An 18,915-nucleotide genomic window follows, 5' to 3' on the forward strand; every position below is an offset into this window, starting at 1 on the left:
CAAATAGCAAGTAGTTACAGAGTGAGCATACATTGTTTGCTAATCTGTTTGGTCTGCATTGCGCTATATAACTATTGACCCATAATGAACTAAAATGTAATGTTGCATTAGCAATGTAACATGGACTACATGTAGATATTATTGACAGATAGGTCAAATGCAATATTCTTGCATGGATGTGCATAGTTGTGTCAAATAAGGAGACAGACATAATACTACTTAGCCTGTTTACTTATAAATAGGGCTGTCAAATTTAAGGAGTTAACGCATGTGATTCATTTAAAAAAATACCATATTAATAATGTATCGACGCAGATTAATCACCCAATTCATTTTGACGCCACTTGCTCCTTTACTTTAACTAACTTTACGACTAGTGAGCTCTGTGACAAATTTCACTTCAAACTACACCCCGATTGGACTTAAAATAAAGATTTTACCAAGTTCCAAGAAAATAAATCACTTATATTCAGTGAAACTTTCAAAAATTGTTCCTTTATGACAGTAAAATTGCATTTATGTCAAAATATCGGGGTATTGTTTTTAAGTTATTTAAAATTCACAAGAAAATAATTTACTCTGATTAATCATGGTTAATTAGAATTCAAAACTGTTACTAATCTGATTCAAAAGAGTACTCCATATAGCTTTATGGAGTGAAAGGCATTGAAAGGAAAAGCTAAAGAACTAACTTTTAAAGCACTTTCAACCAATCGGTTCTTTGCTTTCCTGTCTCTGTGGGTCAGACTCTGGATCTTTTGTACAAAACCCAAAACCAGTGAAGTTGGCACGTTGTGTAAATCGTAAATAAAAACAGACGACAATGATTTGCAAATACTTTTCAAGTTACCGGTATATTCAATTGAATAGACTGCAAAGAGAAGATATTTAATGTTTAATGTGTTTTTTTTTGCAAATAATCATTAACTTAGAATTTAATGGCAGCAACACATTGCAAAAAAGTTGACACGGGCATTTTTACCCCTGTGTTACATGGCCTTTCCTTTTAACAACACTCAGTAAACGTTTGGGAACTAAAAAGAGACACATTTTTTAAGCTAATCAGGTGGAATTCTTTCCCATTCTTGCTTGATGTACAGCTTAAATTGTTCAACAGTCCGGGGTCTTCGTTGTGGTACTTTACGCTTCATAATGCGCCACACATTTTCAATGGGAGACAGGTCTGGACTACAGGCAGGCCAGTCTAGTACCCGCACTCTTTTACTACGAAGCCACGCTGTTGTAACAACAGAATGTGGTTTAGCGTTGTCTTGCTGAAATAAGCAGGGGTGTCCATGAAAAAGACTTAAGTGTTTGATGAGCATTTCTCAACTTTCTCAGTCTTTTTGCCACTCATGCCAGCTTTTTTGAAACATGTTGCAGGCATCAAATTCCAAATGAGCTAAGATTTGCAAAAAAGAACAAAGTTTACCAGTTCGTATGTTAAGTATCTTGTCTTTGCAGTCTATTCAATTGAATATAGGTTGAAACGGATTTGCAAATCATTGTATTCTGTTTTTATTTACGATTTACACAACGTGTCAACTTCACTGGTTTTGGGTTTTGTACATGTACACTAGAATGGTAAAATCCTCCTCTGTTGCTATTTGTAATAAAAAGTCCAGGGACGTATTTCCTGAGTTTATAAACATAATATAAATTTTTTTTTAAATGTTGTGATGCTAAAAACTATCGATGTAATCATAGTACTATCGACAAGATACGCTTCTATACTTGGTATCATTACAGTGGATGTCAAGTGTAGATCCACCCATTGCGTTTATTTACATTGTGACGCCGGTGAGCTACGGTGTGTAGTGAAGCATGTTTAGCTATTCCTCGTCCTGCAGGGATGATACTTGTAAGAAACATACTCTGTAGTTGTGCGCTGCCGAACATGCTCCATTGTACGTCGTTTTCTTGATGTAAAGGTACGTACATTTTTAGGAGGAAAGCTACGCCATATATAGCTCGGTTGGTTGAGTGGCCGTGCCAGCAACTTGAGGGTTCCAGGTTCGATCCCCGCTACCGCCATACCTAGTCACTGCCGTTGTGTCCTTGGGCAAGACACTTTACCCACCTGCTCCCAGTGCCACCCACACTGGTTTAAATGTAACTTAGATATTGGGTTTCACTATGTAAAAGCGCTTTGAGTCACTAGAGAAAAGCGCTATATAAATATACTTCACTCACACTCTGAATACATGAGGCCTCTGTAGCCTCAAAAGTCACTTACATCAGGTCCACGTTGGCCTTCTGGACCATAACCACCTCGGATCCCAGGAGGCCCCTGAAAAGCAAAAATGTTTGTATTACAAAATAATGTTAGGAAAACACTACGTTACATTTTATATGTCATATTTAAAGTTGGCCGAAAAGGAAAAAGTGGATTGAGAGGCACTTGTCTTTTAAAATAATTTTGTGTTAGATTCCTTCTTAAAATTGTTCTATCCTGCTCATTTTTTTAAAATAACATTGGATCTCAATGGGGCTATATTGTAAGTTTGTATTGATGAAGTACTACAATCTGCCTTCTTCTCCTCTTGGCCGAGACGCTTGAAATCAACAGCCTCTTCCACCAAACACCGCAAACCTGTTGCAAATGGTCAACTGCTGTTATGTAAACAGGGAAAGTCCAAATTAAAAGAAGTGGTGTACAATCTTTCGCCAGAGCGTGCTGGAGACTGTGCAAGAGTACAGCCCAGACGTTTCTCCTCAAATTGAGCCAAATTTAATTCTGTCTCTGTTTAATTCCTTGCTTCTTGTCTTGTTTAATAGATGTCATCAGTGTTTGAACCTGACAATTATGCTTATGAAAACCTCACATTTTAAACATAAAACAGTTAGCATTTAAAAACTGTAAGACATGATCATCAACATTTCAAGAAATAGAAGCTTGTAATAAGTTTGTATCACATATTAGTTTTACATTTGAAGTTGCTGACATGAATGGACTTTTGCATGATTTTAAAATGTTTTGGGTTCTTGGCCTGAAAACGTTGAAGACCCCTGTGCCACAAACAACTACAGTTGTTGTTTGAGAATGTTTCATCAGTTCACGGTCGCGGACTCAGATGGGACAGATCTAGTCTGATCGAGTCTAGTCTTCACTGTGACATTTTCTACGCCAACAAGTCGTGAGGAGGTACCGGTATTTGATGCTTTCAATCGCAACTAAAAGCAAAAAAATAATACATGAGAGATGGCTCGTACCTCAAAACATTCACACATGTTGTAATTAGAGAGACACGGATACTCACCCTGAGCCCAACAGGACCAGGTGGTCCCGGTAAACCAGGTAAACCCTAAAGACAGCAGACAGTTCAACATCATTAGTTCAGTGTTCAGACAATTTTGCCTAACATAACAAAACATGTTGAACTTTTAACACTTGGGGCTGTGGATTGGTAGAAAATTGGCATTCTATGAATATTTATCTTCACACTTGGCGAGAGATTTAGCGCTTACATATAGATTTAGATTTAAATTCATATTTAACATTAAGATTTAGATTGAACAAATAGGTTTAAATTTAATCTGTCGCGCTCACATTAAGATTTAAATTTAGGTTTAACATCTAGATTAAGATTTAACATTTCGATTTAGATTCAACATTGAGATTTAAGATATATATCAAGATTTACTATTTAGATTTACATTTACATTTAGGTTTAGATTTAACAATTAGATTTAAGATTTAACATTTTGATTTAGATTCAACATTCAGATTTAAGTTTTATATTAAGATTTACTGTTTATATTTATATTTACTTTAACATTTAGGTTTAAATTTAAAACATTTTGAGCTCACATTCAGATTCAAGATTTACATTTAAGATTTAAATGTAACATTTAGGTTTAGAATTAACAATTAGCTTTAAGATTTAGGTTTAGATTTAACAATTAGATTTAAGATTTAGATTTACCATTTATAGTTAGATTCAACATTTTGATTTAACATTTTCATTTAACAATTTGATTTAGATTCAACATTCAGATTTAAGTTTTATATTAAGATTTACTATTCATATTTACATTTAGGTTTAGATTTAACATTTAGAGCTCACATTTAGATTCAAGATTTACATTTAAGATTTAAATGTAACATTTAGGTTTGGATTTAACAATTAGCTTTAAGATTTAGATTTAACATTTACATTTAGATTTAACATTTACATTTAGATTTAACATTTAGGTTTAGAATAAACAATTAGCTATAAGATTTAGGTTTAGATTCAACAATTAGATTTAAGATTTAGATTTAAGATTTATATTTAGATTTAACATTTTGATTTAACATTTTGATTTAGATTCAACATTCAGATTTAAGTTTTATATTAAGATTTACTATTTATTTTTACATTTAGGTTTAGATTTAACATTTAGACTCAGGATTTACATTTAATATTCAAATGTAACATTTAGGTTTAGATTTAACAATTAGCTTTAAGATTTAGATTTAACATTTACATTTAGATTCAACATTTAGGTTTAGATTAAGATTTTGATTTAACATTTATATTTAGATTTAACATTTTGATTTAACATTTTGATTTAGATTCAACATTCAGATTTAAGTTTTCTATTAAGATTTACTATTTATATTTACATTTAGCTTTAGATTTAACATTTAGAGCTCACATTTAGATTCAAGATTTACATTTAAGATTTAAATGTAACATTTAGGTTTAGATTTAACAATTAGCTTTAAGATTTAGATTTAACATTTACATTTAGATGTAACATTTAGGTTTAGATTTAACATTTAGCGCTCACATTTAGATTCATACCTAGATTTAAGAATAAGATTCAGATTTAACATTCAGGTTTGGATCCAACATTTAGGTTTAGATCTAAACTTTAGATTTAAACTTTAGATTTAGATTTAACATTTGGATATGACAGTAAGAGTCAACATTTAATTTAAACTTAAATATGATGAAAATTAGTTAAATGTGAGAAAAGTGAGCTAAATGGGAACATTTATCTCAGGGGTCCCCAAACTACGGCCGCCAGCGTCAAATATTCGGCCCAAGTTTAAAAAAAAAGAAAAAAAAAAGTCTAGTTTTTTAATTATTGATTTTTTTAAATCTGTCCTTTTTGTTATCCATTTTCTACCGTTTGTTACTTTCGGGGTCTCCTAGCCTATTGTCTAAAAATGCATTTTCCCATCGATAAGGTGACATTATTGCGCTCGAATATATATATATATATATATATATATATATATATATATATATATATATATATATATATATATATATATATATATATATATATGTATATATATATATATATATACATATACACAGCCTGGCCCAATGCGGCCCCCGAGTGAAAAAGTTTGGAGACCCCTGATATATGTGGGATCTGAACCGAGGATGTCATTGTGGCTTGTGCAGCCCTTTGAGACACTTGTGATTTAGGGCTATATAAATAAACATTGATTGATTGATTGATTTATTTATCTGCTCGAAAACTGTGACATAATTTTGACATTAGGCACCCCATACACATATGCTTTGCAGCTCAAAAAGACACTGACAACTTAGCTTCAATATCTTATTAATATTTTTTTAATTTGAAGAAATCAATAAAGTACTATCTATCTATATATCCATCTATAATGTATACATTATATTTTTGACTATTCTGTTGACCAGTAAAAAAAGAAGTGTCAGCAGATAATGGTAAAAAAACTGAAAAAAATCAGTGACCTGTCAGGCTTGTCTCTGACAGTTTGGTCAAGTTTTAGTATTTCCTCTGTCATTTCCTCATTGTCTCCCTGAGTGCTGCTTCCCCTCAGCTGCGCTGATTGGCACCTGGCCACACCTGGTGTCAATCAGCCAGCTGCTATTTAAACCTGCCGTCTCCTCCAGTCAGTGCTGGATTATTGTCGCTAATACTTGTTGTCACTACTACCTGTCATAATACTTGTCGTTGTAGCTCTGTCTACTTTTGTTCACTCTGCTCATGTCATAGTTCCTTCGTGTCACAGTAAGTGTTTTTGTTTCTTGTCGACAGTTAGCCTTTGTGCTATTTTAGTTCATAGCCAAGTTTGTTCTCCGCCTTGTGCGCGCCTTTTGTTTGTACCCTTTTGTTTGTTTTTTGCCATAGTGTTAAATTAAATCACGTTTTCCCACACAATGCCTTCCGCCTTCTCTGCATCTTGGGGTTCGTCACCTACACACTCTGACACCATCCATACGTTGTTGGTTTGCTGTATGTGTAACCCCAAATCATACTTCCTATAGTATCTCTTAGGACCTGCTTTTGACAATGGAAAAACGGGTTCAGCCCTGACAAGGTGAGTAGCTTTTGTGCAGTGACAAAGCACATATACTGTATGCTGTTTCTTTGGTAAGCTTAGCATACAGTACTGCAGTCAATTGTTGTCTTGTTGACACCTTTGTCGTGTAAATGCTGCCTCTTTACTAGGTTTACTTTTTTAGCGGATGCAAAGTCCTTCAGCCAAGCAGTTGAGTGCAGGCTTCAATGATGTGTTCCATTGTCTGCTCCCCTCCAGAAGCACACAGTGGACTCGGACTACTGCCCCGTCTGTAAAGGCTGGCTAAGCACGGGCCATGTCCAGTCCTGAATCTGTTGATGATTGACCACTGTATCCTAGGCAGGTCAGTGCCAGGGACCTGTTGGAGGGTCTGGCACCAGATGTTTATTGGGGACCTCCTTGGATGACCATTCCTTCTCTCAAGCTGATTGGATGGTGAAATCATCTGGTGGAGTGTTCTTCCAAATTGGGCGTCAAGCAATAGGTGGGTTGAGGATGTTTCTTTGCGGCTTGGTAGATGGGAGTTTCACCTTTTGAAGCATCCTTTGGGTGTGTGCTCTTTGTCGGATATGTGAAGATGAAATGTTTGATTGGACAGGGAGCCATGGGAGTGGTATTGAGCGAATTGTTCCATTAAGGATTTTTATGGTATTTATAAAGGCTCTGTCAACATTAAGCCGGATAACTACAATAATTATTTAGTATAATTATTTAGTCTAAGCCTTGTGTCAGCCACACTAACGCATCGTTTAAGGTTCCCCCCCTTGGATAACTTTTTACACAGGTAAGTGCGCTGTCAATTTCTTGAATCTCCGGCTCTTAGCTTTGTGTGGACTCATCGATCGTTTACAAACTGAGTTCGGAGAGGAAGTGACGTCAGAAAGACCGCGCCCCACACAGGAAGTGACGTCAGAAAGAACGCGCCACAGTCAGCTTCATAACAACCGGTTTCGTAACTCGGAGCTAACCACTGGAAAGATGGAGGCGAGACATCCAGACTTGCCCGTGTTTCTCTTTCTCTCTTTTCGTTTTATGATTGGTCTTGTGTTTCTCCCCTTGTCGTTCCTGGCAGCTACCCCTTCGCTCCCGAGTTACGAGCTGTGCGTCTCGTCTCACCCCGCGACTGCCTCTCGGATCTCGATCTCGATCTCCCGCTTGGACACGGACCTCCTACGCCCCGCTATAAAAAAAATTTGTCTGAGGGCCGGTATATCTATATTTAGGAACACTAATACAAAACCTCACAATAATGTCTGATTGAATGCTAAAAGCGTTATGACAGACCGCCTTAAAAAACGGAATGGAATTTAACACATTTTTACGGAATGAGACACCCAGAATGTACATGAAAATAAAGAATGTGGGATTAACGATATTAACTATGAATGATAAAACACTGAATATTGACAACATATGAACGTCACACCCCCTCTCGATCGACATATTTTACAATCCAGCGAAATGCTTGATTCATGGACATTTGACCATGCCTTTCCCCTCCAGGACTTTCGCTTCTCGCTCAACGCTCCCGGTAACACACAACAATTCATTCCCACACTTAGTCACACACCATACACACTCTTTGATTTTGTCACACTACATTGTTTGATTATTATATATATCGTGATATATATAATAAATACACAGAGCTATATCACGCCCCTTGTTGTCTGTGCCGTTTACTCCCCCTCCTGTACATAACAATTGTCACATGTTGTTGTTCCTCCTTTGTCTACTCGACAAACAAACATATGTTTTAAAGACGGTTGACCTGCACGTTTGAGCGCTGCTCAGAGACAAATTTGAATGGCGAAATGTTGCAAGGTTGTGCATAATTTACGGCAGGCCTGGGCAATTATTTTGACTCAAAGGGCCAAAATTAGAGAAAAAAATGTGTTTGGGGCCGGTATATCTATTTTTAGGAACACTAATACAAAACCTCACAATAATGTCTGATTGAATGCTAAAAACGTTATGACAGACCGCCTTAAAAAACGGAAAGGAATTTAACACATTTTTACGGAATGAGACACCCAGAATGTACATGAAAATAAAGAATGTGGGATTTACGATATTAACTATGAACGATAAAACACTGAATATTGACAACATATGAACGTCACACCCCCTCTCGGTCGACATATTTTACAATCCAGCGAAACGCTTGATTCATGGACATTTGACCATGCCTTTCCCCTCCAGGACTTCCGCTTCTCGCTCAACACTCCCGGTAACACACAACAATTCATTCCCACACTTAGTCACACACCATACACACTCTTTGATTTTGTCACACTACATTGTTTGATTATTATATATATCATGATATATATAATAAATAAACAGAGCTATATTACGCCCCTTGTTTTCTGTGCCGTCTACTCCCCCCTGTACATAACAATTGTTACATGTTGTTGTTCCTCCTTTGTCTACTCGACAAACAAACATATGTTTTAAAGACGGTTGACCTGCACGTTTGAGCGCTGCTCAGAGACAAATTTGAATGGCGAAATGTTGCAAGGTTGTGCATAATTTATGGAAGGCCTGGGCAATTATTTTGACTCAAAGGGCCAAAATTAGAGAAAAAATGTGTTTGGGAACACTAATACAAAACCTCACAATAATGTCTGATTGAATGCTAAAAGCGTTATGACAGACCGCCTTAAAAAACGGAATGTAATTTAAAACATTTTTACTGAATGAGACACCCAGAATGTACATGAAAATAAAGAATGTGGGATTTACGATATTAACTATGAACGATACAACACTGAATATTGACAACATATGAACGTCACACCCCCTCTCGATCGACATATTTTACAATGAAGCGATACGCAACAAAAATGCAACAAACAAAGCGAAATATGAACGTAAAGGTTAAAAAATAAACCCACCTACAATCTGATATATGTGATAAATCTCTAAGCTTTCGAACTTTGTTGTAAAAATCTCCTTCTGCGTCTGTCTCTGACAACCACATTTCAGGCTGGCCGCTCTGGAAACACTCTGTTGAAACGCTCCCCACCCACACTGCTTGGTGCCTCGTCTGAGCTGCTGTGACTTAGATTACCATAGTAACTAGTACCGTATTTTCCGCACTATTAGCCGCACCTAAAAACCACAAATTTACTCAAAAGCTGACAGTGCGGCTTATAACCCGGTGCGCTTTATATATGGATTAATATTAAGATTCATTTTCATAAAGTTTCGGTCTCGCAACTACGGTAAACAGCCGCCATCTTTTTTCCCCGTAGAAGAGGAAGTGCTTCTTCTTCTACGCAAGCAACCGCCAAGGTAAGCACCCGCCCCTATAGAAGAGGAAGCGCTTCTTCTTCTACTGTAAGCAACCACCCGCCCCCATAGAAGAAGAAGAAGCGCGCGGATATTACGTTTCATTTCCTTTGTGTGTTTACATCTGTAAAGACCACAAAATGGCTCCTACTAAGCGACAGGTTTCCGGTTCATGAAAAGACGCAATCTCTCCATCCGCACACGGACTACTATTTCACAGCAACTGCCTAAAGACTTTCAAGAAAAGCTGGCTACTTTCCGTGCATATTGTAAAAACAAGATAGCTGAAAAAAAGATCCGGCCAGAGAACATTATCAACATGGACGAGGTTCCACTGACTTTTGATATTCCTGTGAACCGCACTGTGGATACAACGGGAGCACGTACGGTGAATATTCGCACCACAGGGAATGAGAAGTCATCCTTCACTGTGGTTCTAGCTTGCCATGCTAATGGCCAGAAACTTCCACCCATGGTGATATTCAAAAGGAAGACCTTGCCAAAAGAGACCTTTCCAGCCGGCGTCATCATAAAAGCTAACTCGAAGGGATGGATGGATGAAGAAAAGATGAGCGAGTGGTTAAGGTAAGTTTACGCGAAGAGGCCGGGTGGCTTTTTTCACGCAGCTCCGTCCATGTTGATATACGACTCCATGCGCGCCCACATCACGCTGGTTTTTAATATATTATTAAAGTTTGACTGACCTATCTGACTGTTTTTTTGACATTCCTTTAGCGCAGTTAGATGCGGCTTATAACACGGGGCGGCTTATAGGTGGACAAAGTTTTGAAATATGCCGTTCATTGAAGGCGCGGCTTATAACCCAGGGCGGTTTATGGTGCGGAAAATACGGTATATCATGCAAAAGTGCAGATTCCAACCATTGAATTACTTTGTATAGTTCAAGACTTACATATCATTTGAAAACATCACTGCACATCATAATGGCAGCTACACTTTCCATCTTAAAGATCTAAAACAATTATTTGGGAATGTCTGCGGGCCAGATTGAAAAGCTTAACGGACCGCATGTGGCCCTTGGGCCTTAATTTTCCCAGGTCTGATTTACGGGGTTTGCCTGAGCTTGTGTGATTTGGCGCAATCATCACATCACAAATTCCTGGAGAGACTGTGTAGTATTTGCTCGAAGCAAAGTGAAACTATTTGATATATCTTCATAAGGCAAAGTTGCTGAACAGTGACAGTTCACTTGAGGGCCTCTCTGGGAGGGCATGTGAGATGTCAGGGGGGCCTTGAGAGGCAGGGAACTTCCAGGGAACTTCATTCTTGAACCATACACAGGCCTCCAGTTACATTCAGCAGTGTGAAAATTGTAGGTAATGAGAATACAAATAGATCAACATTGTAAGGTTCTTCACAGGATTTGAAAAAAAAAATGCTGTTTCCTGTGGGACATGACAGAAGAAGCTCAAAATACACCAATAAAGGTGGTGTCACGATAATCACAATTTAGTAGTTTTATCACAATTATTACAATGGTGTCATGTCGGCTTAAAGTTTACCTTGTCTCCCGGCTCTCCTGTTTTCCCTTTGGGACCTTTTGGGCCCATAAGACCCTAGAAAAGAAACATGTATGTCATTCATGATACAGATTTTTCTAATCACATTTTGGAACAATTCATATACAGTGGTACCTCAGGATACAAGTTTATTTGCTTTTGTGACGCAGCTTGTACCTACTTTTCAATCTGTGAACATCACAACTTTAACTCGTATCATACAATGGAATGTACTAACAAACAATTACAATAGTTTTATGAAGTAATGTAAAAATAATGTGCAGCGTTTATCTTGAGGAGTGGGATTCTATGATATCTACTACCAGCTGCCTCTCCATTAAACAAAAAAATCAGCACCTTTTCCATATTTTCATGGATGAATGTCTGCAGTTTATTGTGTCGTCCTTGACTGTCGTTATCGACTAATTCTGCTCCAGTTTTGTGCAGACTAGCAGTGCTACGCTCCAACTGTTTCAACAATTTAGCTATGTACACGTTCTGTAATATTTTTTTATGATTTCTGTCTTCAATTCAATGAATATCAAATCAAATCAACTTTATTTATAAAGCACATTTAAAATTTACCACAGGGGTAGCCAAAGTGCTGTACAATGAACAGGTTAAAAGATAAAAAGAGGACCGAGCAAACAAAACACAACACATATCATATACACACACATATCATCCACTTCCGTTAGCACTGTCCTCGACACTCACTTTCTTCGCTCCTACAATATGCTTGGAAAAACAGTTTTCTCCATCTGTAGCTATAAGCACTGCTAGCGAGTAAGACTAGATGTTTTGGTCGGATCTTACAGGGTTCATTCTAAAAATCAGTACGCCAAAGTGACAAGTTTTGTCGATGTTGTGACCACTTCTAGCATCTACATATACCTATAAATATATAGAGATGTCCGATAATATTGAGCTGCCGATATTATCGGCCGATAAATGCTTTAAAATGTAATATCGGAAATTATCGGTATCGGTTTCAAAAAGTTAAATTTATGATTTTTTAAAACGCCGATGTACGGAGTGGTACACGGACGTAGGGAGAAGTACAGAGCACCAATAAACCTTAAAGGCACTGCCTTTGCGTGCCGGCCCAATCACATAATATCTACGGCTTTTCACACACACAAGTGAATGTAAAGCAACAGCCATACTGGTCACACTGAGGGTGGCCGTGTAAACAACTTTAACACTGTTACAAATATGCGCCACACTGTGAACCCACGCCAAAGAAGAATGACAAACACAATTCGGGAGAACATCCGCACCGTAACACAACATAAACACAACAGAACAAATACCCAGAACCCCTTGCAGCACTAACTCTTCCAGGATGCTACAATATCCACCCCCGCTACCCCCTACGCCCCCCCCCCCCCACACACACATCAACCCCTCCCCCTCAACCCCGCCCACCTCAACCTCCTCGTGCTCTCTCAGGGAGAGCATGTCCAAAATTCCAAGCTGCTATTTTGAGACATGTTAAAAAAAATAATGCACTTTGTGACTTCAATAATAAATACGGCAGTGCCATGTTGGCATTTTTTTTCCATAACTTGAGTTGATTTATTTTGGAAGACCTTGTTACATTGTTTTAATGCATACAGCGGGGCATCACAACAAAATTAGGCATAATAATGTGTTAATTCCATGACTGTATATATCGGTATCGGTTGATATCGGAATCGGTAATTAAGAGTTGGACAATATCGGAATATCGGATATCGGCAAAAAAGCCATTATCGGACATCTCTATAAATATACATATACTTCATAACATTTATATTCAAGTTCCAAGTATTGATATTCATAATAGGTCAGTGAGAAAAGAACATGTTTCGCCCTGTCTCTTAAAAGAATCGTAATCGAGAATTATTAAGAACCGGAGTCAGAAGGAGGAATTGTAATTGGAACCGCAATAGTCCAAGTCCAAACGATGCCCTACCCTAATAATAACAAGTAATATTTATACTACAGTTTTTTGGTCATTTTAAGCATTGCCATTACTTCTTTCCTGGACACATTGAGTTCACTGAGCACATAGCGATGATCACTATTTCCGTGAACAAAAACAATTATCACTGATTCATGGTAGACTGTGATAGCCGTCGGCGACTATTTTGGTACGAATGATGAGTTGAGTTGAGTTTGAGTTTATTTCGAACATGCGCACAATTACAATATACATCACAATTTCCAGTTTCTGTTTTCAACATGTTCGAAAACGAGTTGGACGAAGCAGAGATTATTTAATCCTACCCCTTTGTCTTTACATAGCAGTTGCTATCACTTTTTGTTCACTTCCTGTTCTTAATTTATTCACAATATACTCTATAAACAATAACATTAAAAAAATGTTGAGATAAGTGAGATTATCAATACATTCAGAATGTTTATCATGGTTCTTCTACTTTGTACTTTGTAAACACTTTGAGTTTGAACATTTTCTTAAACTGGATAATATTAGTATATTGTTTGAGTTATTTGCTTAATCCATTAAATTCCACATACTGATATACTAAAGGTTGCAAGTGTTATATGTTCATACAAATGTTTTATAAATTAAATTTTTCTCTGTGGTTTTATTTCTTCTCTTTTGTTGAGAATAATTGTTGTACATTCTACTGTACTTCTGCATATTTTTGTTCATAATTATGTCCTGAAGGTTATGATGTACCAGTTAATGTTTTATCTGATACTTGTCCTACTTACCTCATCACCGTTTTCCCCTTTGGACCCTCGCTCGCCCCGGTAACCCCAAGGTCCCTGAGGTCAATTAACGTGAAGAAGTTAGAACATGATCAGAAACATAGAATAAAACAAAACAAAAGATTAAAACATAAATGATAAAACATGATCAAAACAATAAAAATATATTAAAAAAAAAAAAAAAAAAAAAATTATACAGTAATACACCAATTGTGGGCTCGATTGTCTCTGATAGTTTTATCTGAATTTATTTTTATATTTTTCCAGGATAGAATGATAGTAAAACTTACATCAAGGGTTGGTAAAGAATACAATTGAATCAGAAGCTACCCGTACATTACAAAATCTGGACCATTACTTCCAATCTGTTCCATTTGCATCCCCAGAAAATAAAATATATACATTTGAAGGGGACTCATATATATATATATATATATATATATATATATATATATATATATATATATATGTATGTGTGTGTGTGTGTGTGTGTGTGTGTGTGTGTGTGTGTGTGTGTGTGTAAATACTGTATATGTATGCATGTATATATACACACACACACACATATATATATATACACACACATATATATATATATATATATATGTATATTTATAAATATATATATATATATATATATATATATGTATATTTATAAATATACACACATATATATATATATATATATATACATACTGTATATATATATATATATTTATAAATATACACACATATATATAAATATATATACATACTGTATATATATATATATATATATATATATGTATGTGTGTGTGTGTGTGTGTGTGTGTGTGTGTTATACATTATAAGTTATTTATACTTTTTTATATTTATAAAATTACTGAATCTTGTTACCTAACATCACCCCTTCTAAATAAATTGGAATATTCCATTAGTCACATGGTGCACAGGAAGTTGCTTCATTCCGATCATCTGCAGACCATTTGAAGGACTATAGTACACATTTATTATTCTTCAAATTTGATATTTCAACTATAATGGGTGGGGGGGTGTACCTAATTCTTTTTTTCATGTTAATTGTTTATTTTTAGAATAACATTTATGTTGAATCACTGTAATATACTTCGTGTTAACATGTATTTGCAATTCTATGCTAATAAATTACTGTCAAGATCCTTGTAGACAAATATAACGAAGTACACATTATGAGCAACTCAAAATGCCTGATACTATATTTACAGAAAAAAAGTCAGAAATTAAGATATTTTTGAGATTTACAACAAAAAAATGTCACCCTTTCTGTTGCATATATTTTTTTTACCCAGATTCCAAATAACTCCAAACTTCCTACTTTTTTATTTTGCAAAATCATTGAAGCTGTATTTTCCACAATCATTCCACCCTAGAAAAAGAATGGATCACAAAAATTATTAAGAGCCTCATTCCCATGATGAAAATAGTAAACTGATCTAGTTCACACACCTTTTGTGCAAAAAAAAACAAAAACTCACCTGTAACCCCGTGACACCAAGTGACCCAGGCTGTCCATCTTCTCCATTTCCCCCGTCTCTGCCCGGGGCCCCGGCTTTTCCTCGAGGGCCCCTAGGTCCTTGCTCCCCCTGCCAGACAACATAAATTACTTGCGGCACACATAGGTTACTCACTTCTGACAACTGTGATTTATATCCAGCATTGTTAGGGAGAAGCTGCGACATTTGAACAACTGACGAGGCGCAAAATCTTAAATGAACACAGCGAAACAATCACACTCAGCTGGAACACTACACTGTAAATGATACGTTAGCGGTTCCGTGAAGACATTAATCACACATACAAGGCATCATCCTGGATCACCACATTCTGACATGAAGATTGTAAGATGTAATAACTCAACAAAATTCACAGGGAATGAAAATATCTTGTAGACAGCTCTCAAGTACTTTGACTTACAAAGAAAAGTAGCTGATACTTGAGTCTTGTCATGAAAACCAATGGTGTGCCGTTAGGATACCAAAGCATTCTCTGCTGGCCTAACATACAAACCCCGTTTCCATATGAGTTGGGAAATTGTGTTAGATATAAACGGAATACAATGATTTGCAAATCCTTTTCAACCCATATTCAATTGAATGCACTACAAAGACAAGATATTTGATGTTGAAACTCATAAACTTGATTTTTTTTTGTAAATAATAATTAACTTAGAATTTCATGGCTGTAACACGTGCCAAAGTAGTTGGGAAAGGGCATGTTCACAACTGTGTTACATGGCCTTTCCCTTTAACAACACTCGGTAAACGTTTGGGAACTGAGGAGACACATTTTTTAAGCTTTTCAGGTGGAATTCTTTCCCATTCTTGCTTGATGTATAGCTTAAGTTGTTCAACAGACTGAGCGTGGCGAGAAATGTGAATAAATAGCTCTCTGATTAGTGCTCGGCAGCAGGTGAGCGTGCCGACCACTAACCAGAGGCAGGTGAACCCAATTAGTACCCATGGTAACCAAAACAAACCCAGAGGTGCACAAAACAGGAACTAAGGCAGTCCAAAACTAACACAACATGACTAAACAAAACATGATCCGGGCCACAGATCATGACAGCCACCTCATCGCAACTCAGAATGCAGTAAATTGAATGATACCGGTTGAATTATATAAATGAGGCGTTTGTTAATGTACATTTTCGAATACACTTCTGCCTTGGAGACTTTGTATCTGTAAATTAACTACTATAATTCAAGAAATACACGGCGCACTTACCCGTGAAAAAAATCATCCCAGGAGGGTAACCTTAAACGATGGGTTAGTGTGGCTGACACGGGGTTTAGGCTAAATAATTATTTGTTTAATGTAGACAGGGTCTTAGAAAGGTAAGAAAGGACTACATCACACTGTATGTGGGGCCATAGGAATTGAAAACATTCACAAGATTTCCACTGGAGTATGTCAACCTCTGCTTCTGTAATCTGACTGTGGACAAAAACATTCGGGTTTTCCCAAACCAAAAACCCTGGATGACCAGACCTGTCCACACACCCCTCAGAACCCAAGATGCTGGCTTTAGGTAGAGATGACAGAGCTCTGTACAGGACTGCTTGAGCAGATTTGAAAAGGGTAATTCAAAAAGCCAAGATGGACTAAAAGACGGACAGATGAGTCCAGCCTGTTCAGCCACAAAACACAAGAAGTTTATCATGACCTACAATATACAGAGGTGGGTAGAGTAGCCAGAAATTGTACTCAAGTAAGAGTACTGTTACTTTAGAGATTTATTACTCAAGTAAAAGTAAGGAGTAGTCACCCAAATATTTACTTGAGTAAAAGTAAAAAGTATGTTGTGAAAAAACTACTCAAGTACTGAGTAACTGATGAGCAACATACACACTCATATCATACCCACCACCACGAAAAGAATACCTACCGGAATCAATAAAAGGCTATCGATGCTGTCATCTAGCAAAGCTGAATTTGACCAAGCAACCCCCCCGTACCAAAAAGCCCTTGATGAAAGCGGATACAATTTCACCCTCACCTATGAACCCACGCCAGGAAACCAGCCAAAAAAGAACAGAAAACGAAACGACATCATCTGGTACAACCCCCCATACAGCAAAAACGTCTCAACGAACATTGGACACAAATTCCTCAATCTGATTGACAAACACTTTCCCAAAGACAACACCCTAAGAAAAGTATTCAACAAAAACAACATTAAATTTAGCTACAGCTGCATGAATAATATACGACAAATCATCTCAAACCACAACAAAACAATTGCAAATGAGCCGTCGACCCCCAGACAGAGCGACTCCAAAACCAACAAAGTATGTAACTGTCGAAAGAAACCTGATTGCCCCCTCAACGGGGGGTGCTTACAAACATCAGTTGTCTACCAATCTAAGGTAATACGCAAGGACATTAACACATCCGACACATATGTAGGATTAACCGAGGGTGAATTCAAAACCAGATGGAACAATCACAAGGCTTCTTTCAGGAACAAAAACCTGCGAAATACCACAGAACTCAGCAAACACATTTGGGACCTCAAAGACAATAATGTTGAATATTCAATAACATGGCAAATTCTTGCATCCAGCACACCTTACAATAGTGGTAATAAAAGATGCAACCTATGCTTGAAAGAGAAACTGTTTATTATTTACCGTCCAGACCTGTCATCCCTCAACAAGCGCAGCGAAATTGTAACAACATGCCGCCATAGACGGAAACACCTCCTAGGTAACACATGAGCCAATCACCACGCCCCTAGGCCAGCCTGTACCCACCCACTCTGTGCCCTATATAAACCATGGTTTGCGAATGCTCCCATTAAAATCTCCTGATGATTGAGGGTACCCCCCCTCATGAAACAGGCCTGTAGAGATGAAATAGTCTTGTGATTTTTTTCCCACACATACATATATATATATATATATACATACATTGATATATACAGTATATAATTTATATTTATTTATTTTGCTGTTTTTGTTTACATGTTAAAGGTGTTTTAATGAATATACATGCATGTTTAACATATAGATTCCTTTCTTTCATGAAGACTAGAATATAAGTTGGTGTATTACCTGATTCTGATGACTTGCATTGATTGTAATCAGACAGTAGTGATGATAACGTCCACGTTTTCAAATGGAGGAGAAGAAAAGTTCCTCCTTTCTGTCTAATACCACATGAAAGTGGTGGCTTTTTGGCATCTTATTTGTCCAGCTTCCATATTCGTTTTTATACACTTTACAAGAAATATATTGGCGGCAAACTCCGTAGCTTGCTAGCTTGTTTGCGCTGGCTTTCGGAGACTCTTATTTTGAAAGCGCAGGCGCGACGGAGCGGCACTTTTATTGTGAAGACAGGAACGTCCTCATGTGCGGTCAGTCTTTAGGCTTTTGACGGGATGTACGGTTGAAATAAAAAAAGTATCTTTTTTCCTTCACACTTTTGATTGATTAATTGAAACTTTTATTAGTAGATTGCACAGTACAGTACATATTCCGTACAATTGACCACTAAATGGTAACACCCCAATAAGTTTTTCAACTTGTTTAAGTCAGGTTTGATTGGTCCAACGTCACCAGTGACTGCATCTGA

At 36.9% G+C, this 18,915-nt stretch overlaps 1 protein-coding gene across 1 annotated transcript in view; it reads right to left on the minus strand.

The window, feature by feature from the left end:
• The window catches only part of LOC133619714 (uncharacterized), a 119,613-nt gene that overhangs the window by 50,253 nt on the left and 50,445 nt on the right, over positions 1-18,915 (minus strand). The window contains exons 8-12 of the mRNA XM_061980954.2: positions 15,318-15,425; positions 13,828-13,881; positions 11,107-11,160; positions 3,261-3,305; positions 2,237-2,290 (exon numbers count right to left, since the gene is read on the minus strand). Coding sequence (XP_061836938.2) covers positions 2,237-2,290; positions 3,261-3,305; positions 11,107-11,160; positions 13,828-13,881; positions 15,318-15,425 — 315 coding nt within the window. The remainder of the gene's footprint in view (positions 1-2,236; positions 2,291-3,260; positions 3,306-11,106; positions 11,161-13,827; positions 13,882-15,317; positions 15,426-18,915) is intronic.

Source organism: Nerophis lumbriciformis, linkage group LG20, assembly GCF_033978685.3.
Source record: "Nerophis lumbriciformis linkage group LG20, RoL_Nlum_v2.1, whole genome shotgun sequence".
Classification (NCBI taxonomy): domain Eukaryota; kingdom Metazoa; phylum Chordata; class Actinopteri; order Syngnathiformes; family Syngnathidae; genus Nerophis; species Nerophis lumbriciformis.